This window comes from Podarcis tiliguerta (genome assembly GCF_965153285.1).
Source record: "Podarcis tiliguerta genome assembly, chromosome: 16".
Lineage (NCBI taxonomy): Eukaryota > Metazoa > Chordata > Lepidosauria > Squamata > Lacertidae > Podarcis > Podarcis tiliguerta.
This window is the reverse complement of record NC_139549.1, coordinates 23845719-23870240: the sequence shown is the minus strand read 5'-3', so window position 1 is coordinate 23870240 and position 24522 is coordinate 23845719. Positions and strand designations below refer to the sequence as shown.

Sequence of the window (24522 nt, the reverse complement as noted above, 5' to 3'; positions counted from 1 at the left end):
AAATCTTTTTGTATGGATAAATGCTAACGCTGCTAACCACCACAATGGCCTTTCCCCCTCTGCTCTAGGCCCCCCCGAGCCCGGCGTCTTTCTGGAGACAGCGATTCCTCAGCGTCCTCCGCGCAGAGCGGCACTTTGGGAAGGCGGCACAATGAAGATGGCGGCAGCAGCGGCCCAGCACTCAGGAAGGAGCCTGGCCGGCGGCTGGGCGAAGGGACCAGCCCTCAGGCCCACGCCAGCCCCAAGAGGCAGCCGGCCAGCCGCAGCCAGTCACGAGACCGGGTGGACTTGCCAAGGCCATCTCTGGCGCCCCGGAGGACTGAGGCGGAAGAACGCGGCCGCCCCCGGATGGCCAATGGGCACCTCAAGCCGTCCGTGCAGCAGAGCCCTCGCCCACGGGCACGAAGCCAGGGGAGGCCCAGCGGGGAGCCCACCGTTCTGGTCATCAGTCGAGGTAAGGACGGGCAGCACTCTTGGGTGCGGGCCGAAGACCCCAAGGAGAGGCCCGGGGGCTCTGGAAGAAGCACCCCCAGGACCAAGAGCCCAGCCAGGTGGGCGCCAGGGACGCCGGTGGGGTCTCGGAGCCCGGCGCTTGCCAACCGCAGGGGGTCTCTCCCCGCCACGAAAACGACAGACCCCCGGCCGCGGACGCCCCCTCCCTCGGCCTGCGGGACTCTGAGGCAGAAGCAGCCAGCTTTGGGGGGACCCCGCGGGGCCACGAGGCAGCAGCCCCGGCCTGGCGGGAGCGGGCACTCGCGGCAGCCCTCAGACAGTTTAGGACGGGAGCTGGAAGAACTGGCTCACACCTTCCGGACCCCTCTGCGCCTGGACCCCAGCCAGGAGCAGCAGCTCTTCCGGCGACTGGAGGAAGAGTTCCTGGCGAACTCCCAAATGATGGGCCTGGTGGTGGATGGGGAGCCAGAGCAGTTAGAGCCCCTGGGCCGGGCCTGCGACGGCCCCCGCCTCCTGCAAACCACCCCAGATCAAGGAGCCGCCGACTCGGCCTACTGCTCCTCCAGCTCCTCCTCGTCGTCCCTCAACTTCTTCAGCAAGTACGGCCTCCCAGGCGAGGCGAAAGACGAGCCCAAGAGGAACGCCGCCTCCCAGAGGCCGGGGGTCCCCGAAGCGGGCACCGCGGTGCCCCCCGACTTCCACAACGGCTCGGCCGACACCTGCGAGCTGTGGGACTCGCCAGTGCCTCTGGAGCGAGCCACGCGCTGGAGGAAGCCGGCTCTGTCCAGCTCCTCGGACGAGAGCAATTGCTACGTCTGCCTGAATGACCTGCAGGAGGTCCAGGAAGGGGCGGAGCTTCCCGAGCCTCTGACGGACAGCCCGTGGGGCATGACGGAGGCGGCTGATTCGGACCTGGGCTCTCCGCCCCGCGAGGCCGCCGAGGGGTCCGCTCCCTGCGAGGAAGTCGTGCTGCGCCCGAAGTCGTCCCTCAAGAAGCCTGACCGTGTGCCTTCCATCTACAAACTCAAACTGCGCCCCATGATCAAGCCTCGCACCGATTCCCAGCCGGACAAGACCCCTTCGAAAATCCCCACACCCCTCAGCTACAAGGCGGCGGGCGTGGGCAAGTCTCCAGCAGGGGGCGCTTCGCCCAAAGGCAGCCCTTCCAAGCGCCCTCCAGAGCAGTACCGACCCTGGGCAGCCTTCCACAACGTCTTCCCCTCCCTTGTGGAGCCTTCCCACGGCCCGGCGGAGTCCGGGGTGGCCGACGAGGGCGCCTGGGCATGAGGGGTGCCAGAGGGCAACCGGCTGCCTCCTCTCTCCTTCCTGGCTGCTTCAGTTGCCCAGCCTTCCTTCCCCCGTCCCTCGGGCACTGTTCCTTCGGTGACCTCAATATTGCTGCTGTTCTGAACGGATTGTGTGGGTGGAGATGCCTTTAATTTCTAAGGTGGTTCTTCCATTGGGGTTTGGTTTTGAATTGTGGCTGGAGACTGGCATGGCTTCGTAGCAAATTTGTGTGTATGTGTGTGTGTGAGAGAGAGAAGCTTTCAGGGGAAAGTCTTTGGACACTGGATAACACAGCGAGGAGCCTCTGACGTGGTCCGATATTCGCTCGCATCGGCCGTTGTAAAATTCTTTTGAGTCAGCTTTGATCGCCTTCCACCTCCTTCCCCAGTCTTCCAATTCAAGTAGCACTTTTGACCTCTAAACCTCTTGCTCCCTTCTCATGTAACCCCTGCCTCAGCTTTGGCATCCTTGGGCAGCTTCCCCTTGCGGATGTTTTAAAAAGGCGCCTTCCCAGCTGAGTGGACGCTATAGACCCTTGGGAGTCTTGCAGATACTGGTGACTCTAAGTGGGAAGGTGTTTAATGTGCACAGGATGGGGGGGGGGGGCCCACACAGAGACTGGGGGAGCCTCTCCCTACTAAGCAAGCTGACAGTGTTTCCTGCAGATTATCTATTTTTTAAACGAGTTGCGCTTTTGGAGAGAGAGGGTCTCGCTGAAGTCTTGCACATGAATTCCTCTTCAGACAGACCCTCTCGGCGTCCTGGGATCTGGGCCGTTAAGACTCCTTCCCCCTCAACCAGACCAACCCCCTGCCCCCCCCCAAATGTACTGTAGGTGTGTTTAAATAATCTATGCATATTTATATAAATACAACCGAGTGTGTCCGCTCGCCTCCTGAGCGCTGCCTCCCGTATAGTGCCCGCCTTCCGACCCCACGAATGTAGCTAATTGAACTGACCCGCGAGCTCTCGGAACCCAGAAAGTAAAAAAAAGAGGACAAATCATGTGTTTTGACTCTGTGCCTTTATTGCAGAAGTGTGAAGATGGGTGGATGTGAACCAGTCCCAGGTGTGTGTGTCCCCCCCACTAGAGGTAGGCAACATGTTGCCCTCCAGATGTTGCGGAACTGTCCCTAACCATTGGGCATGCTGCCCGCTGAAGTTGATTTATTTAATTTCGTAAAATTTACTGCTTGGTCGTTCAGCCACCCAAGAAACCTCAACGTGGTTTACAAAAACGATAAAAATAGTCATACAGACTTAACGACAATGATTTAAGGCTTTCGAAAAGTTAAAAAGCAATAGACTAAAAGCAGATTAAAACTCTTGCCAGCTTTCTAAACGGCTGGGTGGGGTTGTCTAAAGGAGAACATTTTTTTAGCAGGTGGTGAAACGAATACAACGAACAGCCCCTGCCTGAAATCAAGAGGCAGGGAGTTCCCAAGGTGCACTTTCTTACAGATACAGAACGGGTATTACGTGGCACATGTAAGAGTGCCAGCCCTGATGGGACTTGGGAGTACAACTACCTTTGGGTGGTAGAACAAGCATTGCCATTGGCTGAGGTCCATTGCTCAGGAGCATTTGAGAGGACGTTATCACCTGATTCACCAGTCCCCCCCCCCCGCCAAAAAACCCAGCACCACAATTTCCAAGCAAGACATAACAAGGGACCTGGTTGAGGATGCTTTATAGATGGTCCAGTATTGCACCGCTGGAATGGGGAGCCCTTTCTTGGAGACTATGTTAAACAGATGATCAGTGTCTTGCAAAAGAAAGGGGGGGCTGGCGTAGGAGACCCTTGTGTGCTGTAGCCTCTGGCCCAGAGATGATGGTGGCAGCTTTGGAGAAAGGGGGCAAGGGGTCCCTGAAACTCTTGAGCCCCCCACCCTGCAACACATTTTTTTTTTGGGGGGGGGGGGAATCAAAAGCAAGCCAAACACTTGATTCCAGAGTTTGATGGGATGAAGGGGAGAATTGTGGCTTTTAACAAACGAGACCTTTTCTCCTCCCACTCGCCCTCGACTCCCATTTTGTTTTCGCAACACACTAGTCCACATTAGTCACAGCTGAGTGCAAAAGCAGCATCGACCGTCCCAGATTATGAATGAACGTGGCATTGGCGATTGTGCTATTGGGGGTGGTGGTTGTGGACGGGTCGCCTGTGATGAATTCCTGAGAAGGCAGGCAGACGTTGCGAAACTGGTTCCCTGGTCTTAGAAAGGAGGACCCTCCCAGTCTGTGTGTGTGTGTGTGTGTGTGTGTTTTCACAGACCTCATCGAAGCCTCTTGAACCCGCAGCACGTCTGAGGCTTCCGAGGAGCAAGCAGCTCCTTCAAGCGTTTTGCATGCAGAGATTTCATACAGGGAAAGAGGACGCTTATTTCCTTGTGGCAAATCAAACCGTGGGCAGCCCCTAGCCCAGTAATGCCCACCCTGGCTGGCAGCAGCTCTCCAGGGTTTCAGGCAAGGTTTGTCTCTCTCTTTACCAGCCATACCTGGAGAAGCCGGGGATTGAACCTGCAGCCTTCTGCATGCAAAGCAGATGCTCTACCACTGAGCTACGGCCCAGCAGATGCCTCTGGAGCGTCACATGGGACCACACAAAGGACTGGATCTCATCTATGAGGGCAGAAACAATCACCCACCTAGCTGAGGTCAGGCCTGAGATGCTGAAAATCCACACGGCTGCTTCTCTGATGCTAAAAGTGGGCATGCAACTGGGCCCCTCTGTGTAAGAGCCCCAAGCCGAAGAACCGATCGGTAGGCTTACAGGACGTGGCCAGTTGCCTGAATGTTGTCCACACTGACCAGCAGTGGCTTTCCAGAGCTTGCAGGTTGGGGAAGCAGATGCTCTACAACTCTTGCTCTTGCTTCCTCCCTAAAAATAAATTAAGATTCTAGTCCTTCCTGTTTTTTTGAAAGGGGTGGTAGTGAATTAATTAGGAAACTGCCTTCTGCTTAGCCAACCCAGTGGTCCACCTAGCTCAGTGTTGTCGACACTGACTGGCAGCATCTCTCCAGGGTTTCAGGCAGGGGAGTTTCCCCCAGTGATCCTGCCAGGGATGGAACATGGGGGCAGGTGCTTTGCGCCAGAGCCACAACCTTGGAAATTAGAGGGTCTGGCCTGTGCATTTTAAGCGAAGAGTGCCTGCTGCTTATTTCTGGACGCTATACTGGGACCTACGGCCATCAAGCCTTCAGCTGCCCACTGGGTCAAGGCTGGCTCCAGGTCAGAGGCCCCACCTTCTGCTGGGCTCACTCTTGAGTCAGTGATTCCCCCAGCAGCTTGGCTCCCTCCTCCCCACAACTGATCACCTGCCTGCAGTGATTGAGTCTGGGGATCCACCTGCTATCTAAAATTTCCCATTGTGTCTAAATCCTTCCCAAGCCAATGGCTGCCCCGTGGCATTGTGGGAAAATCAAAATGGCGGAGGGGCTTCTCAGCCACAGGCACCCGCCACCCATGACAGAAAACTGGGCTACGTGGATTTTGGCTCGATGGCACCCCAAAACTCCACTCCCCCCCTCCAAGGTGTTCATCGCACCAAGCAGAAACACCCAGGGATTTCAAGGGGTTACTCCTGCAAACACGACCCTAGTGGCCGAGATGTGGCCCTCAGCTTCCCACTACGGCTCCAATGTCCGAACCTCTTGGAAATGTGTTTTTTTGGGGGGGGCACCCCATTGCCAAGGGTTGGGCTGGACGACCCTCCAGGCTCTGCAATTCCATTGTTCGGTGAGTACGCCCCCTTGTGGCCGGCAGGGTCTCCTCACATCAGGCTGCACCTGTTCCTGTGCAGCGCCCCCTGGAGGCGCATGGCAGAGTGGTTGTTCCTGCAGCCTCGGGCCAAGACGCTGCAGAGGAGCTCCTTGAAGAGGAGGACGATGTGCCAGTTGAACTTGGCCGAGCACTCCATGTAGCCGCACTTCCAGCTCTTCTTGACCAGCAGCGAGAGGGCCCGGCGGGGGGAGAAGCGCTGGCGCTGCAGGTCCCGCTTGTTCCCCACCACAATGATGGGGGCTTCGCCACTGCTGCTCGCCCTAGGGGAGGAAGAAGAACTCCAGGTTCATAGAGTAGAGAAAGAAGGTCAGAGCGATGCACAGACCCCCAACCTACAGGCTCTCCCCAGCCTGGGGCCCTCCAGAAATTTTGGACCATAACTCCCATCAGCCCCTGCCAAGTGGTAGTACAAAATGGCCTTGCTGGCTGAGGCTGTTGGGAATGGTAGTCTAAAGTAGCCATGCTGGCTAGGGATGATGGGAATTGTAGTCCAAAGTGGCCCTTCTGCCTAGGGATGATGGGAATTGTAGTCCAAAGTGGCCCTTCTGCCTAGGGATGATGGGAATTGTAGTCCAAAGTGGCCATTCTGTCGTGGGATGATGGGAATTGTAGTCCAAAGTGTCCTTTCTGCCTAGGGATGATGGGAATTGTGGTTCAAAATGGCCATGTTAGCTGGGGCTTATTTCTCCCCATGCAAATAGCTGTGTTTCATTGGATATTTGAAAGTGGGACTGGGCTTCTTTAAGGCTGCAATCCTAACCCCATTTACCTGTGAATAAAACCCACGTTGAGTTCAATAGTAGGACTTCTGAGTAGTCATGTTGCGCCACCAGATGGGTGGTGGTGTGTTTACTCAGAAGTAAATCCCACTGAATTCCCCGAAACTGATCCATACGAGAGGTGGGTTGAGGACTGCAGCCTCACTCTGGAGGGAAAAGCAGTTTTCCTGATTCTGTGCTCCCCCCACCCAATCCACCCCCTCCTCTCCCATCCCTTCTGCTCACCTGTTCTCCTGGATCTGCTGACGGATCATTTTCACATACTCAAAGCTTTCTGGGCTGCAGATATCATACACCAGGACGTAGGCATCAGTGTTCCTCAGCCCTCGGGATTTCAGGTCTGACCACTCCTGGTGGGCGAGAGGAAAACATGGGGAAAGCTGGTGCAACGAAAAAGGGACATTGTCACTCAGCTGCATTGTGCGGAGCCAGGCCCATGGGTCCATCCAGCTCAGTACTGTCAACACTGACTGGCAGTAGCTCTCCAGGGTTTCAGGCAAGGACCTTTTCCCAGCCCTATTTGGAGTTGTGGGGATTGAACTTGCCTGCAAAGAAGAGGCTCTGTCACCGAGGTACATCCCTGTCAAATTTGTATCCAGATATAGAACAGGTAGGGAACCATTTTCATCCTGATGCCAACCTTCTCAAAGTTAATGATAACAAAAATAACTATAATAACTACTTATATTACTACCACTATTAATTACATTTATTCATTACTTGCCCCACTTTATTTTGTCTTCTATGGAGCAAGTTCATAAATTTTGTTGTTGTTGTTGTTGTTGTTGTTGTTAATTGAATTTATATACCGCCCTATACCCAGAGGTCTCAGGGCAGTGGCGTAGCGTAGGTTGTCAGCACCCGGGGCAAGGCAAGTAATTTGCGCCCCCTAACCCGGGGCAAGGCAAGTAATTTGCGCCCCCCCGCTGCACTGTCCCTCCCCCAGATAGTCCCTCGCTCTCTCTCCGCACCGCACCGCACGCCTGGCACCCTCCCCTCCACAGTGGGCGGCGACCCGGCGGCTTGGATCGGATTCACACAGCCAGCACTGCAGTGAGAGAGAGAGAGTGAGCCAGGTAGGGGCAGAGAGCTGCGAGTGTGAGCGCCCCCCCCCCCAGATGTCGCGCCCGGTGCGGCCGGGCCCCCCTGCACCCCCCACGCTACGCCACTGTCTCAGGGCGGTTTACAGAAAAGATCAACATAAAACTACAATATGTATGTATATATATAATCAAAATAAAAACAACAACCCAATAACACCAACCCCCAAAGAGCTGCATTTTAAAAGGGTATAGGGTGTCAAACAGATCAACCAAAGGCCTGCTTAAAAAGGAACATTTTTGCCTGGCGCCTACATATAATGAAGGCGCCGGGCGAACTTCCCTGGGGAGAGCATTCCACAGACGGGGAGCCACTGCAGAGAAGGCCCCGTTCTCATGCTGCCACCCTCTAGACCTCTCAAGAAGGAGGCACATGAAGGAGGACCTCAGATGATCATCTCAGGGTCCAGGTTGGTTCATATGGAAAGAGGCGGTCCTTGAGATAATTGGTCCTGAGCCATTTAAGGCTCTGTAGGTCAAAACCTGGCTGCTGAATTCTGCACTAGCTGAAGTTTCCAAACCATCTTCAGAGGCAGCCATACATATAATGCATTTTAGTAATCTAACCTTGAAGTTACCAGAGCATAGGCAACAGTAATTAGGCTATCCCTGTCCAGATAGGGGCGTAGTGGGGCCAGTAGCCAAAGCTGATGGAAGGCACTCCAGGACACTGAGGCCACCTGAGCCTCAAGCGATAGGAAAGGATCTAGGAGTAGCCCCAAGCTACGAACCTGCTCCTTCAGAGGAAATGTAACCTCATCAAGAGCAGGCAACTTCCCAGCCATTGGGTCTAGACATAAAATGTCTTAAAGCAACTTACGATCCTGAAAGCATACTGGGAAAGTTTCAAACGACATCGAAAGAATAAAACCACATTATTTACGTTAAGTGCTCATCCTGCCATTTGATAGAAAAGGACAAATACTGCCTCACCCTGCTAAAGATGAACACAACAGGCTACAGGTAGGTAGCCATATTGGTCTGCCGTAGTCGAAACAAAATTTAAAAATTCCTTCCAGTAGCACCTTAAAGGTAAAGGGACCCCTGACTGTTAGGTCCAATTGTGGACGACTCTGGGGTTGCGGTGCTCATCTCGCTTTATTGGCTGAGGGAGCCGGCGTACAGCATGTGGCTAGCATGACTAAGCTTCTGGCGAACCAGAGCAGCGCACGGAAACGGCGTTTAACTTCCCGCCGGAGTGGTACCTATTTTTCTACTTGCACTTTGACGTGCTTTCGAACTGCTAGGTTGGCAGGAGCAGGGACCGAAAGACGGGATCTCACCCCGTCACGGGGATTCAAACCGCCGACCTTCTGACCGGCAAGCCCTAGGCTCTGTGGTTTTAACCCACAGTGCCACCCGCGTCCCTAAGGTGCTACTGGAATAAATTTTTAACTTTTGTTTCAACAACAGGCTACGGTGTTATTGCATTGTATCATCCCAATTAAGAACCAACTGCCCAGTGCCTAAAATTTGATGATGGCAATGCCAGGCAGGCACATTTCTCTGGGGAGAGTGTTCTGCAGCCAGGGGGCCACCACCCTCCTCATTTCCACCTGCATGTGTCAGTGGTAGGCGGAGCCAGAAGCAAAAGTGGGCGGGGCAGTATCTTGCTGCAGCAGCACACTGCCCCCCCCCCCAAACTTAAGTCCATCTCGATCTTTAGATCTCCCTTTGGTCTCACCTCCTGCAAAACACAGGCAGGGCCTCCACATCAACTGAAGTCAACTGTGAAATGCAATTAGCGGCTCGCTGAAGCTCAGAGGATGGGATGAAAACGAAAGCGTTTATTTTTAACCCAGATAGTAATAATGAAACACCATGAAACTGGGGAGCAGGAGCGCTGGGGGCCGATCACAATCATGTCATCTTTTCCTGAGGCTGCCACTCATTTCTGGAACCTAAACATTTATTTCCAGTCAAGGAGATCATCTCCTGAAGCGTCCCTGCCCTGCACTCCTCAGATGAAGGTGTCGTGGAATTCTACTCAATAGTGATCCAGAGCAGATTCCAATGTGTAGTTAGCAGAGTGAAAAGTTAAACATGTTGCAGGATTCCCAAAAAATAGCCCAGAGGGAATTGTATTTCACCCAGCAGCGCTTTAATGCTAATGAAGGAAATGAGCATAATGGTCACAATTATTATTATTTATTATTATATTTGTACCCCACCCATCTGGCTGGGTTTTAGGACTGGCACTCTCCATAAGAAATCCAGTTGCAGCAGACTTAACTTAAACTTACAATAACTTATGATAAGTCTAAACCTTAACACTAAGCATACTACGTACAGACCACCACACCAGAAGGAAGGGAGATAGAAAGAGAAAAGTGAAACCCAGGCTCCATCTGGCCTTATTTTTATAGTCAGTGTGACTTTGACAGAAAGGATGAGAGAACCAGTTTCAGCCAGCTGTACTCAGCTTCTCGGAAGGTATAACCCAAACGTCATGAACCTTCTGTTTGCTTCTTTCACACAAAGAAGCCTCCAGAACCCTCTTGAACTAATTAGAATAGGAAAGTTCACATCAGATCAATGCTTTCTGCACTAAGAAATGCAAACTGTCAGAACGGATGTCAGGGAATGTGGAGCCCCTGCTTTTGGAAGAAGGGTGTATTTTATTTCTTTATTTCATCTACATCCCACCTTTTCCTCCAAGGAGCTCAAGGTGCTATACATGGTCATCCGCCTCCTTTAATCCCCACAACAAGCCTGTGAGGTAGGTTTGACTGAAAGGCAGTGATTGGCCCAAGGTCACCCAGTGAGCTTTATGGCTAAGTGGAGATTTGAACCCCAATCTCCCAGGTCCTAGTTCAACATCACACAGGCTCTTGTTCAGGACTATATATTTTTCAGACCTGGGTGTGTGGGTGGATGCTCATTCCCCTCCAGGAAACTTTCCAGCGGCCACCCAGTGGGTGGGCAGAGCAACGGGGGTGAATTTTACCTTTGTACAGAAGGCTAGTTTCTACGAACACTCGCCCACCCGCCTCTCTGCCCTCCATCTAGGCAAGCAAAAGGCATCATCAGAACTCAAGGGCACATTCCAGCCTTGCAGAAACTCTCAAGGAGGGTGCAAAGCAGGGCTGGTGAAGGGGCGTAGCCTGGAAAGAGCAGGTGTGGCCTGGTAAGAGTCCCAAGGTCCAGATGCAGAGGTCTGAAGGTCCGCATTTGGCCTCTGCACCTAAAGTCCCCCATGCCTGCATTAGATCAGTATCATAGTGTTACACACCACACCCATCTCCATGAGCAGTGTGAAATCCCAGGGGCTGCAGACACACTTAACAGGGTCTGTATTCCCTTTTGGGACAATGAGGCACAACAAAGGCTGTGGTGTCTTTAAGATATATGGTTTTATATGTGCATACATATACATATACATGAAGGTAAAAAAGGGGGGGTGGACCCCTGGACAGTCAAAGGCAACTATGGGGTTGTAACGCTCATCTCGCTTTCAGGCCAAGGGAGCTGGCGTTTGTCCACAAACAGCTTTCCGGATCATGTGGCCAGCATGACTAAACCACTTCTGGTGCACAGAGGACTGTGACAAGTGCCAGAGCAAACGGAAATGCCATTTACTTCCCTGCTGCAGTGGTACCTATTTATCTACTTGCACTGGTGTGCTTTCGAAGCTGGGACAGAGCAATGGGAGCTCACTCCATCGCAGGGATTCGAACCGCCAACCTTCTAATTGCCAGGCCCAAGAGGCTCAGTGGTTTAGACCACAGTGCCACCTGCGTACACACGCACACACAAAGCGCTATTTTTCTAGAAAAAGAGGTGCTGGAGCTCACCACAAACTTCTCCCTTGTTCCCCACCTGAAAGGAGCTGAAGCTGAGCTCCAGTGAGCTCCAGCTGGTGGGCGGGGGGGGGGGGAGCTCTGCACATATACAACCTGCACCTAGATGAGGGGATTTGCAGAGCATTCACATCCTATGAGGGTGTGGCTTCCCCCATAAGGGCAGCAATGGATTCAAAGGACAGCAAGAAGCCCCCCTCTGTGTCCCTGATCTAGGGGTTCCTGAACCTTGCTTCTGCCAGGCCTGATCCAAAGGTACAGTCTCCCTACAGTTCCACCTCCTTTTGTCCACTTAGAATTTAATTCCCACTTCCAAAACCCCTCTCCCTTCTCTCTCACTGAAACAGCCACCTGCTCCTCTGGAACCAATGACCGACCTTTGCCACACTGTGGCCAAAACATCTGTAGAGCACGTCACAAAAGAAGCTTGCTTGCAATAGGGTGTTGCACATGCCTCATAAGAACACAATAAGAGCCTTGCTGGATCAGGCCAATGGCCCATCTAGTCCAGCATCCTGTTCTCACAGTACTTAGCCAGATGCCCCAAATGGAAAACTTTCAAGCAGGACCTGAGCCCAAGAGCAACTCTCCTCTCCTGTGACTTCCAGCAGCTGGTATTCAGAAGCGTCACTGTCTCCAACCATCTTGCCTATCATCTTTTAAAGCCATTGTGACACGTGGCCACCACTGCTCCTGTGGCAGTGAGTTCCATAGTTTAACTAGGCAGGGGTTGGACTAGATGACTCTTGGGGTCCCTTCCAACTCTACCATTCTAAGGACTTTTTTTTTATCAGTCTAGCATCTTCCAAAATTCAGCTTCATTGGATGTCCACCAGTTCTAGCATTACAAGAGTGGGGGGGGGGGACTTCCCCAATATCCACTTTCTTTAGGCCAACTTGCCTCTGACGGGGAGAGGGAAAATAGGCATGAGGACTAGTTCCATCTTTCGCCTGCATCTCATCTGCGATGCTTTAAATGTGGCTGACCCTAAAGAAAGCTTTCCAGTTTTTGTTCTCATCTCCCATCTCCCTTATTTTTCTGTCTTCTTTCGATTCCACCCACCCTCTGCCTTCCTGCCGTCCAGCAGAACTCGCATCTCGCCCCTACGTGAAGATGGGTCATCTGCAGGGTGGGTGTGGCCGAGGGGGTTAGCCTACATTTTCATCAGCAGCCAACACAAACTCTTCCCTTTGGTTTACTATTTAAGGATTCTTAAAAGCCAGAGCGGGGAGATGGGAAGCTTTGGGAAACAGCTTGAGTGTTGGAGGAGAGTGCCAAAATTTGAAGAACCACGTTAACTCCACCCCCACCCCCCTTTCTATTACTTTATTTTTGGACCAGCAGTCAAATCCCACAGACATGAACAGAACCGCCGTTACTATTTCCGCTCAATTTTGCCTCATTCTGCTAGCTATGGGGGAGATGCAATGTGGGCATTGTAAGTCCCACTTGGAAGCAACTCTGACTGTCTCCATCAGCTGCTCATCTGGGTTCCAAGATTTCACCAGACCAAACTGGCACACTTTCAAGCAGGAAAGGGCTGCAGCTCAAAGGCAGAGCATTTGGTTTGAGTGTAGAAAGCGCCAGGTTCGATCCCTGATGGCGTCTCCAGGCAGGGTTGAAAAAGCACCCTGCCTGAAACCCTAGAGAGCTGCTGCCAGTCAGTGTAGCTACATGAACCAATGGTCTGACTTGGTATAAGGCTGCTTCCTACGTATGTATCTCTCTACTGTTATTATAATTACCGTACTTTGATTTATTATCTGCCCTAATGGTCAGGGGTCCCTTTACACCTTAAGGTCTCAGGGTAGATCACAACCAGTGGCATGCAGTGAAGTTTTTCACAGGGAAACAGGGTCAGAGGTGCCAGATTGCAAGGGCAGTGGGGACTGGGGAGATGTTGTGCCTGTGAGCACCATGCCTCCCTGCCTAAGCCAGGCAGAAGGGTGGTGCTGTGGTCTAAACCACTGAGCCTCTTGGGCTTGCCAATCAGAAGGTCGGTGGTTTGAATCCCCGCAACGGAATGAGCTCCTGTTGCTCTGTCCCAGCTCCTGCCAATCTAGCAGTTCAAAAGCACACCAGTGCAAGTAGATAAATAGGTACCACTGTGGTGGGAAGGCAAACGGCATTTCCATGCTCTCTGGTTTCTGTCACGGTGTTCCGTTGCACCAGAAGTAGTTTGGTCATGTTGGCCACATGACCCAGAAAGCTGTCTGTGGACAAACACCAGCTCCCTTGGCCTGAAAGCAGAGATGAGTGCCGCAACCCCATAGTCACCTTTGACTGGATTTAACCATCCAGGGGTCCTTAACCTTTCCTTTTTTCCCCGTGGGCTTTAGGAAGGAGGCATCAGGCTTTAATTCTTTAATACTCTAATTTTCCAGGAGCATTTAAGGGACTAGCCTAGTCCTCCTGGTCCACTGACAGCACACCACTGGTTGCAACAAATTAAAATAATAAAACCAATTGCAATCAGAAGAATAAGGTGGGTCCTGCACTTCAAGTGTCAAAGGCCTGGGTAAAAGAGATGCATTTTCAGCATATGGAGAAAACTGTACTGTGCAGGTGCCAAGACACCTTCTGCAGAGAGGGAATTCCACCTCTTAGGAGCTCCCACAGAAAATGCATAAGGACTAGAGGTATTCATTGTTGTTTGAAAATGTGAAATGTGAGATAGTCGAAAATCATAATGAACAAGTCTATCAACAATCTTCATTAGCCTGGGTTCCTGGAGTGGAATATCCATGTTCGGAGGCAATGTGACTTGGGTTCCAGAAGATGGTGACCAATGGCATCCTGCCATTTCCCACTCCACTCCAGTGGAACTGCTGGATATGCACTGTCCTAAATATGGACCTGACTTACATACAGCAGAGCACAGGGCCTTGGTGTAAAATCAGACCTAATGCCTTGCAAGGAGAGTGGAGTTCTCCAGGCTTGCCTGCCAACTCACCCAGCCAGCTAAGCAAGCACATTTTACTCCTGCCCTGTGCTGCCTCGCAGGAGAGTTTAGGAAAATGCTTACAGCAAACCTTTCCTGACCTAGTGCAATCCAGGTGTTGCAGACTACAGTTCCAATCAGCCCTGGCCAGACATGAAGGAACGTGTTGCCTAACAACATCTGGTGGGCTTGAGTTTGCCACTCCTGGGGAAAAACCACAGTGTTAAGTAACAAAACGAAGCAAGCTTGGGTATGCTGTCCCAATGGTAGAGGTAGAATATAGCCGTGGTAGCTGGTGGCCATTCATTGCCTTCTGCCCCCATGAATTTCTCTAATCCCCTTTTAAAGCCATCCAGGTTGGTGGTCATCACTACCTGAAAGACTGCCTTCTTCCCTGCAGACCCTCTTAGGTGCTAAGACTGGCAGCGGGAGCTCTCTTGGTTGTTGAACTGCCCTATGGAGCTGTGATGGGGGGCCCAGGAGAGGAAATTCTGTGGGGGCCTCTAAACTGTGAAATTCCCTCTTCCCCACAGGGCTGCCACTGGCACCTTCATTAGACACTTTTTGGTGAATGCTGAAGACACACCTCTTCACCCTGGCTTTGGGTACTTGAGGTGTATCTTTCTATGGTCTGCCTTATTTCTGCAAGTGGTTTCAAATGGTTTTCAATATTGAGCTTTGGTTATTAGGGTGAAGGGCAGGTAATTAATTAATAATCATATGTGCAGATCACTGGGCTGCTGACAAGGCAAACTGGATTCTAAATGTGCTCTGATGCACTTTGATTATTGTTTTGCACTAGTCTGGTTTTATTACTTAGTATTTTATAATGGTGTTTTCAAATGTGTAAGCCACCTTGCAGTGGCGTAGCGTGGGTTGTCAGCACCCGGGGCAAGGCAAGTAATTTGCACCCCCTAACCCGTGGATTTGTGCCCCTAACCCTAACCCCCAGATGTTGCGCCCGGTGCGGCCGGCCCCCCCTGCACCCCCACGCTACGCCACTGCCACCTTGAACCCTAGCTTGGGAGAAGGGTGGGATATATTATATAATAGTAAATAATAATAATAATACGTAGAGTGAATCCCCTAGTTGAACAACCCACACCATATTTCCATCCTACCTAACAGGAGGGCCCCAATCCAATTAGAAAACGAACCAATCTGGCCTCAGCACAGCCACACTGTATCCCACAAGTGATCTGTTGTTCACTTGTAGAATTCACAAGCATAGCCAAATATATTCGGGGGGGATGAATTTGGGTTGAGTTGTGGGAAGGTTTTAATAAAAGCCCACCTGAGAGCTGTTTGCTGGGAACGCCGTCAGGTAAGGAACATCCATAATCTTCATGTCATACATGTTCCCGTTGAAAATGACCGAAGGCCGGTAGGTACAGCGGCGCTCCGTCGGGCTGTAAGTCTCTGTAAAGTCGTGGTACAAGAACTGACGGATAATGGCCGTTTTGCCCACCTTCGGGGCTCCCAGGACAGCCACCGACAGAGTCTCCACCATCGTCTTCTTTCAGGACCTTGGATAGTTCCCAAACTCCCGTCCCCCGCAAGTGATCGGAGGAGAGACGTGTATTAGCCCACGGAGACCTCTGAGGGCGTGGGGGCTGTCTCGGAAGGCGCCCACAGGGTAAGACTTAAGGGCAGAGGCCTGGGGCCCCACTCAGCAGCACCAGTAGAAGCCCTCCACCCCTCCACGCAGCGCTTTAAAGTAAGTGAAGTAATACCAATTGCCCATTAAAGTAGGGGGGAGGCGGTGACACCATGAAGTCCAGAGTCTAAAATTAGTTCTCTGCACCACTGGGTTGACTTGATGTTGACTTCAGTCGCTCCTCACAGTAAGACATCAGATCCGTGCCGTTGCTTTGAGCCGCAACCCCGCTCACTTCCTTAACGGACCGATTACTATTAATTCATTATGACTGTTGTTTTGCTACTCCGAAAGTCCCCCGGGTCTACAGTCGCTCAGCTGGGTTCTCCTAAGCTCACCTCGTTGAGGGTGGCTCCTCCTCAGCCCGCCTCATCTAGTCTCTCCCCCACCCAAGATCAAAAAGTCCTCCCCCCGCCAACCCTTCCAAGCTCTTCTCAAGTTTGCGTCAATCGAGCTGCTGTCCCGGGAACGCAGGCTGCCGGCTGAGCCGCCCTCAGGTAAAGAGATTTCACGATTCACTGGAGAGATGAACTCACCGAGTCGAGAAAGGGAGAAAGAGGCGACCGGAGCTTGAAGGACAGCCGCTCCGGGATGCCTGGTTGGCCAGCCTGGTCCCCCAACTCCATCCGAATCGAGCTGCTTTGAAGGGCAGCGCGTGTGCCAGCAGCGAGCTGGTCCTCCCCACTTTTTCTGCTCTTCTAATCCAATTGAAAAGGAAGGCGAGAAGTTCCCCCAAATATTGGAGGAGGCTGGGAGACTGAGACGGACAGCTGTCACTCCAGATCCAGACCCGCCCGGCTCAAGATCCTCACTCCGAAACGGCGCTCAACCTTGAGGAACGGGACGCCAAGCCAGCCTCTGCCCCGCTGGCGCGCAGCCGGCCGGGCATCGCTGCTGCTGCTGCCTGCCCGGCTCCAGCGGCGCCCTCCCGGCCCTGTCCTCATTCTGGACCCTCGCCTCGCCTGCGGATCCCGTCCGCGGTTGCTACCTCTCCTTTCCCGGGCGCCGAAGATGGAGCGGAGCGCATCGCTCCTCTTTCAGCACCCTGGACAGAGCACTGCGGTGCTGCGCGCCCGCCTTTCCCCGCCGCTGCCCGGAGTTCCAAGCTGCGGCAGAAGCAGAAACCCGCTCTATGCCTACTCGGAGAGAGGTCAAGCACGTGAGAAGGGCGAGGCGGGGAAGGAAACGCGCGGGTTGCGTGTGTGTAGGGGAGAGAGCGAGCAGGGGAGGCGCCTCTGCCTGGTGGAGGCTGGAAATCTGTCGGTTAAGCAATCCAGCGCGGGAGAGGGAAGGGTAGGAGGACGAGCTATGTGGGAAGAGCGAGAAGGAGCGGGGGTTTGCGTTGCATCTTCTCTCTCTCTCCATCCCGCCCCCCTCCTCACTTCCCAGGGATGCAGAAAATGTGACTTCATAGTTCGCCGCTACAATGCAGCCTTTCCTTATCCAGACGCGCAGCAGAGTTCAACTGAGGAGCAATCTCAAGGCATCCGAGTCTGTTTTGTGGAGCTGCCCGGGTCCTTTGGCGTCCCTTCTAGTAAGGAACGGAAGGGAACGTATAAAAAGTTGGCTTTGTCTTCCGAACTTAAGTGTACGAAATGGTGAGTCATCCGGCACTTCCCGGAAAAGGCTCGAGGTCTTGACGAGCTGCAAATGTATTTACACTTAAGGTGACTACGATTTGAAGAGGGAAAGATGGGTAATTGATTGACGGGCCTCATTCACATTCCAGATGGGGGTGGGGTGTTTTCACAAGCAAGGAGTATTATGATTATAATGAATAAAATGATTATAATGAATAATGAACGATAAACATTTGTTTGTTTGTTTGCTGTTGTTAATGACCCGCCCTTCACCTCAAGGTTCCGGGGCAGGTTGCAACAATCAAAACACAATAGAGTGGTACCTCGGTTTAAGTACTTAATTCGTTCCGGAGGTCTGTTCTTAACCTAAAACTGTTCTTAACCTGAAGCACCACTTTAACTAATGGGGCCTCCTGCTGCTGCTGCGCCGCCGGAGCACGATTTTTGTTCCCATCCTGAAGCAAAGTTCTTAACCCGAGGTAATATTTCTGGGTTAGCGGAATCTGTAACCTGAAGCATATGTAGCCAGAAGTGTATGTAACCCGAGGTACCACTGTAGTGAAAACAGCTTAGAATCACAGGAATAAGCTGTGTCTCGAAGAAAGCCAGGGTGGTGTAGTGGTTAGAACGTCGGACTAGGGCCTGGGAGATCAGGGTTCGAAATTCCACTCAACCATGAAGCTCACTGGGCGACCTTGCGGGCCAGCCTCTCAGCCTAACCTGCTGCCTTGTAGAGTTGTTGTGGGGATTAAATGAGGAGAGGGAGAACTATTTACATTACATTTAGCTCCTTGGAGAAAAGTTGTGCTATACTGTGAATGAAATAAATGTACATCAGAAATGTCAAATTGTCTCAAATGCATTCCTTAGTGAAGGTTGTAAATACGAGGGGGCAATTGATCATGATTCATTTTCACCTGAAGTGTACCAGCCAATGCAAGCACTGTACTTTAATTTATTTAAACATTTCTTTTTACTAAAAGAGGAACGCTACCCCTCCCCCGTTTTAAAGAGGAGCATTGTGATCTGCCAGGGAAATTGGGAATTTTAAGTTTGTTAATGTTGTCATTCTTTGGGCCTGAGTGAATTTCTACTGATCTTACTTTTCTACTATTAAACTTCCTGATGGTTAGATCCATAGAGGGACTATGAGCCTTAGCACTTCCCTTAGTACACAGGAGAAGATGCCTTAATCCCAAGTCATACCATTGAGCCATTTAGCTCAGTATTGTCTACACTGACTGGCAGCAGCTCGCACGTTTTTAAGTTATTAAGTAATTAGCAAGTGCCAACTGGGATATTAAAAAGAAAAAAAAGACTTCCAGCTATGCTGGAGGCAGGTGTGTATGTCTCCATTCTAACCTCAGGGGGGCAGTGAAGATATAAACCTCACAGTTCTGCAGTCTTCATTATGAGAACTGGGCTCCTTTGCACCTCTGATGGAGGAAGCTTCCAGACGGTCACTATTTGGTGGGTGAGATTAAGTCACATACTTGTGAATCCAGGTTGAGCCATGGAAATAGATTTGGAGCTCTTAGGGAAACCCACTCCAACTCAAAGAGTGTATGCAGAGCATAACTATCATGGCTAGTAGTCATTGATGGACCCCTCCTCCATGAATTTGTCTAATCCTCTTTTAAAGGTTGGTGGCTATTTCTTGTGGAGGTGAGTTCCACAGTTTAACTATGCACTGCATGAACAAGTCCTTCCTTTTATCTGCCCAGAATCTTGCAGCATTCAGCTTTCATTGGATGCGCATTAGTTCTAGTGAAGCAAATCAGAGTGAATGCTTGTTATACAAGCCAGCGTCATCTAATCACCCTTCATTGAATGCTCAGTAAATAGGTTGTCTCAAGGTGCCCTTGGTTAAAGGAGAGCACAGGAACCTAGGAACCCTGCCTTATACAGAGTCGGAGCACTGATCCATTTAGCTCAGGATTGTCTGCAATGATTGACAGCGGCTCTCCAGGGTTACAGGCAGGAGACATTCCCAGTTTTATCTGGAGATGTTGAGTCTTGAACCTGGGACTGCAAATCATGTTCTCTGCCTGTGAGCTATGATCCTACTGCTTTAAAAGAAAATGAAGGTACTAGTCCACATGATTCTAATTAAGGGTAAGTGGAAACACAGGGGGCTGCCTTATATCAGCTCAGTATTGTTGACACTGACTGGCAGTGAGTCTCCAAGGTTTCAGGCAAGCAGTCTTTCCCAGCCCTTTCTGGAGATGCCATTGGAGATCAAACATGGGATCTTCTACATGCAAGGCAGATGCTCTATCACTGAGCTAAGAAAAATAGTTCAACAAGAAAAAGTCCCCAAGATAATTACTTTAACGAGGAACGTGCATGACGGCTTGGCCTTGAGTTGATTTAACAGCACTCTGAGATAAGTCTTTAATTTCCCAGCTATGTGTTCATAGGACTATAGAAACCAAAGCATATTTGGCGTTCCCACTGCCCGTGAAAATTGTTGTGAGAAAAATAATAGAGTACCCACATCCCCACCGCCAAGCAGCTGTTTCTAACAGGAAATCACGACAACTTTCCAGCATTCCCAAGTCTGCTCTGGAGACCCAGCGCAGTGGAATGTGTAGGAGAACAGCTCCCTGCCTTAAGCCTGCTGCTAACGAAATGATTTAATTACCGCAGCTATAAAAAGAAATATCAGCCTTGCACTCAAAACACCCGACTCAGCCTGATTGAGAAATGAAGGAGTCTGGCAGGAAGGTGAAGGTCTTAATGAACCATCAAGAACATCGCAACTCTCCCCAGACTTACTGTTTAATATTTGCAAATGTCAGAACATGAGGAGAGCCTGATGGATCAGCCCAGTGGCCCATCCCATCCAGAATCGTGTTCTCAAAGTAGCCAACCAGATGCCCCCAATAGGAAACCCTCGAGAAAGACCTGAACACAAGAGCACTCCCCGATGCTTACAGTTTCCAGCAACTGGTATTCAGAAGCATTGCTGTGGAGGCAGATCATAACCATCATAGCTAGTAGCCACCAATAGCCCTCTCCTCCGTGAATCTGTCTGATCCTCTTTCAAAGCTGTTCAAGCTGGTGGCCATCCCTGCCTACTGTGGGAGGGAGTTCCATAGTTTAATTAGGCACGGCGGGAGGAAATCCTCCCTTTTACCTGTCCTGAATCTTTCCAACATGCAAGTGGGAGAAGGGCAGTAGCTCATTGGTAGAACATACAGAAGGTCACAGGTTTGATCTGCCACATCTCCTGGTGGGGCTGGCAAGGTCCCATGCCTGAAACCCTGGAGAGCTGCTGCCAGTCAGTGCAGACAATACTGAAGAGAACTGAATGAATGGGAGACTGTTCTACTCCTGTTCCTGCAGGGTAGACCCCTGTTTTCCAGGTGAGGGTGCATGAAAGAGAAGATTAGAGCAGCTCTGCTGGATCAGTATCCTGTATCCCACAGTGGCCCTTCCGACGGCTCCAGGAAACTTACAGGTGGGGCGTGAAGGCAACAGTGCTCCTTTACTGTTACTCAGAAGAACATAAGAAAAATCTGGCTGTTGGATCAGGTTTAGCCATCTGGTACGGCATCCTGTTCTGACAGCGGCCAACCAAATGCAGGACATGAACTCAACAGCCCTCCTTCTGCTTTTGATTCCTCCCAGCCAGTGGCATTCAGAGACATAGTGCCTCTGTTGGTGGAGGTAGAACTTAGCTGTTGTGGCTAGTAGCCTTTGAGAGCCTCTATAAATTAGAACTGGCCTTACAGAAGGCAAGGCAAAGGTGTTCAAAAGTTGCAGATCGAGTTCTGTCCAAGTCACTTTTTAGGGTGGGCCAGAACTGTACATACTCACAGACTCCCAGCAAGCTACTGCCCAGCACCAGCAGACGTTGCCAATTTAGCCAGCCTCTGAATGTTACCTGGAGGCAAGGGAACAAACAGCCTCATCCAACTTAGCAACCCCAAGTGGGATACAATATCTCCCAATTGGGAAAGACCCTCTGCTGTAGATCCTGAATAGTCCTTGCAGTCAGGGCATAGCCAATTCACAAACTCAGCTTAAAGCTCTTTTTTTTTGCCCATGATCTTAATCTCCTGGTCTTCAGGCAGACACATAGCAATGTGTGTGTTTAATATATTTATTGCCTTCCACATATATGCCTCAAGGTGATGCAGAAACCTCAGTAAAACAGCTAAAGGACAGTTAAAAGCTACAGAAAATGACGTCAGATAAAGAATTAAGAAAATTCAAAACAGATACCCAGGGAGGCATTCATCCAGCTGGGAATGCTTGCAGAAATGTCTTCAGATGTTCCCAGAAAGTGCAGAGAGGAGACACCTGTTATATCTCAACAGGCATGCTGTTCCATAGCACAAGGCTGTCAGTCTGAAATCTCTGCTCCGGGTTACACTGGAATTCGCAAAACAAGCTCTCCTGCAAGCCACAGTGATTTACTGGTATATAAGCAATTCTCATTTCCCCCTCTCTTGTGTGTGTGAGAGGGAGGGGGGAGAGGGAGGGAAGGATCTTGATTGTCTTGGACAGGCAGAACTCCAAGTTCTACAGAGAAACACAGTGACCTCTGAATGACCCAAGAACACCCCCAGGTGCCTGTGCAGCTGAAACAACCTTGAATCCCTTTGTTTCTGCAACAAGATGAAGTTGCTCACAGTCTGTACATCTTCCTGCCTAGAATGTAGACCACAAGACAATGTTTAAGGTTGACGGCCAGTCTCTGCCTGGTGTTTCCATGATTGCAAGCCTTAAGTCAGGCCCCTTTTGTTCAACGAACTCCATCCGTTGGCTTGTGCGAGGGGAAGAAAGCCCGTCCGCCTGCGTTCCTGGAGAATGCTGTTCCTTCCAGAATGTTGAAATCACTTGATTGTCCTGAGCTGAAAGGAGCAGAGAGGGGGCTGCTCGCTGCAAGGAGGCTGTCAGCTTCCACTTGGCACAAAAGCTCATCAGGAGGAGGAATTTCTGATTGCGGCAAAAAGCGTAGCCTGCTCTCGCCAGAGGACAGGCTCTCATCATTGTCTGCACTGTGGCAAATCGATGTGGGAATGCGATTAAGAGAGCAGACAAAGAGGGGCTTAGCAGACCCTCATGGGATGCCAGTCAAAAACACCCTCCGTGGGGGGAATGTCACGTGAGAAAGATAATCGCATCATCAGGCTTCCCCAAGCTGGTGCCCTCCAAGTGCTTTGGACTACAGCTCCCATCATCCCCAGCCGGCATGGTACAATAGCTTTAAATACCCACTCCACTCATTTTTTCATGTCCACCATGCTAAGCAGTTGGCTCCTTACCTCTCTCACTCTGACCTAGCCACTGTGATCCACGCGACAGTCACCTCCATACTAGATTATTGTAACTCGCTCTACATGGGGCTGCCCTTGAGACTGACCCAGAAACTCCAGCGGGTGCAGAATGCTGCGGCGAGACTCCTTACGGGGTCCTCGCTGCAAGATCACATTCACCCAGTGCTATACCAGGTGCACTGGCTCCCGGTGGAGTACAGGATCAGGTTTAAGGTGCTGGTTTTAACCTTCAAAGCCCTATACAGCCTAGGACCCTCGTACCTACGGGACCACCTCTCCTGGTATGTCCCACAGAGGAACTTACGGTCTTCAAACAAAAACATCTTGGAGGTCCCAGGCCACAGAGAGGTTAGGCTGGCCTCAACCAGAGCCAGGGCTTTTTCGGCTGTGGCTCCAATCTGGTGGAACGCTCTGCCACAAGAGATTAGGGCCCTGCAGGACGTGACATCTTTCCGCAGGGCCTGCAAGACAGAGCTGTTCCACCAGGCCTTTGGCCAAGGCACAGCCTGACTCCCTCCTTTGGCAATCCTCACAGAACTCTAGCCCAATGGTTGCCATTAATTTGATTTGAATTAATTTTATAATGAAATGATTTTAGAATATTGTATTATTTTATTGTTGTTAGCCGCCCTGAGCCCGGCTTCGGCTGGGGAGGGCGGGATATAAATAAATTATTATTATTATTATTATTATTAAGCATGTTACATGCCACCCCAATCGCAGCGCAGTCAAGAGATTCCAGGCACCTCAGGCTTAGGGTTCTGTTTCCTTGGAATGAGGCTCAGCAAAGATTGTGGTTCCTTTAAGATATATATACGCATATATGCAACCTGAGCACAGGATGGAGCGGCTCACATCATTAACACCCCAACAGATCTTGCTTCTTGCTTAGCCACAGCTTTGGATCCAGCACAGTGCAAACACGTCTCTGTGTCTCCAGCTTCCAGTTCCCCCATAACAGTGGCTGTTCTTCTACCGAGCAGCTAGGTAAGGGGGTGTGAAGAAAAGGCCCATCCATTGGCCTGGAGCTCACCATCACTTATTGGTAGTCACTTATTGGGACGCGAATGGCACTGTGGTCTAAACCACCGAGCCTCTTGGGCTTGCCGATCAGAAGGTCAGCGGTTCGAATCCCCGCGATGGGGGTGAGCTCCCGTTGCTATGTCCCAGCTCCTGCCAACCTAGCAGTTCGAAAGCACACCAGTGCAAGTAGATAAATAGGTACCGCTGTGGCGGGAAGGTAAACGGCATTTCCGTGCGCTCTGGTTTCCACCATGGTGTTATGTTGTGCCAGAAGCGGTTTAGTCATGCTGGCCACATGACCTGGAAAGCTGTCTGTGGACAAACGCTGGCTCCCTCGGCCTTTGACTGGACTTAACCATCCAGGGTTCCTTTACCCTTTTTTAAAAAAAACCTTTTTATTGGTCGCTCTTGCAACCTAGCTCATTCTTTTGGGATACTGATGAGGACACTTGTTCCCAGCTAAGGTCACTGTCCCACAAAACTCATCTGACTAGTTCAGCAACCTCTTCTTGTCCTATTTTAACCCCACTGGGCACAGGACCTCAGCAGTTAGAAGGGACTTAGAACATGGGTAGGCAAACTAAGGCCCGGGGGCCAGATCCAGCCCAATCACCTTCTAAATCCGGCCTGCAGACAGTCCAGGAATCAGCGTGTTTTTACATGAGTAGAATGTGTCCTTTTATTTAAAATGCACCTCTGGGTTATTTGTGGGGCCTGCCTGGTGTTTTTACATGAGTAGAATGTGTGCTTTTATTTAAAATGTATCTCTGGGTTATTTGTGGGGCATAAAAATTCATTCATTTCCCCCCCCAAAATATAGTCCGGCCCC

At 51.1% G+C, this 24522-nt stretch overlaps 2 protein-coding genes across 4 annotated transcripts in view; one reads left to right on the top strand and one right to left on the bottom strand.

The window, feature by feature from the left end:
- The window catches only part of GAS2L1 (growth arrest specific 2 like 1), a 47138-nt gene extending 44391 nt beyond the window's left edge, over positions 1-2747 (top strand). Inside the window, exon 6 of the mRNA XM_083417621.1 lies at positions 69-2747. Coding sequence (XP_083273747.1) covers positions 69-1740 — 1672 coding nt within the window. The 3' untranslated portion in view covers positions 1741-2747. The remainder of the gene's footprint in view (positions 1-68) is intronic.
- RASL10A (RAS like family 10 member A) lies at positions 2748-24522 on the bottom strand. 3 transcript variants are annotated; one of them, XM_083417974.1, is made up of 3 exons: positions 20683-24522; positions 6529-6773; positions 2748-5784 (listed from the first exon to the last, which is right to left on the bottom strand). In XM_083417974.1, the coding sequence occupies exons 2-3, from the start codon at positions 6747-6749 to the stop codon at positions 5514-5516; spliced, it is 492 nt and encodes a 163-aa protein (XP_083274100.1). In that variant the 5' UTR covers positions 6750-6773; positions 20683-24522; the 3' UTR covers positions 2748-5513. The 3 variants fall into 3 exon arrangements, with proteins under 3 accessions (XP_083274100.1, XP_083274098.1, XP_083274099.1); XM_083417972.1 differs by lacking the exon at positions 20683-24522 and adding an exon at positions 15440-17536 and having other exon boundaries at positions 6529-6683; XM_083417973.1 differs by lacking the exon at positions 20683-24522 and adding an exon at positions 15440-17535 and having other exon boundaries at positions 6529-6653.

Coding starts and splice junctions, on each gene's coding strand:
- RASL10A (XM_083417972.1), bottom strand. CDS start 15,655: ATGGTGGAGACTCTGTCGGTGGCTGTCCTGGGAGCCCCGAAGGTGGGC. Junction 6,684..15,439: donor TCCCAGCAAACAGCTCTCAG/GTGGGCTTTTAT, acceptor TCGTTGCACCAG/CTTTCCCCATGTTTTCCTCT. Junction 5,785..6,528: donor CAGCAGATCCAGGAGAACAG/GTGAGCAGAAGG, acceptor TTCCTCCCCTAG/GGCGAGCAGCAGTGGCGAAG.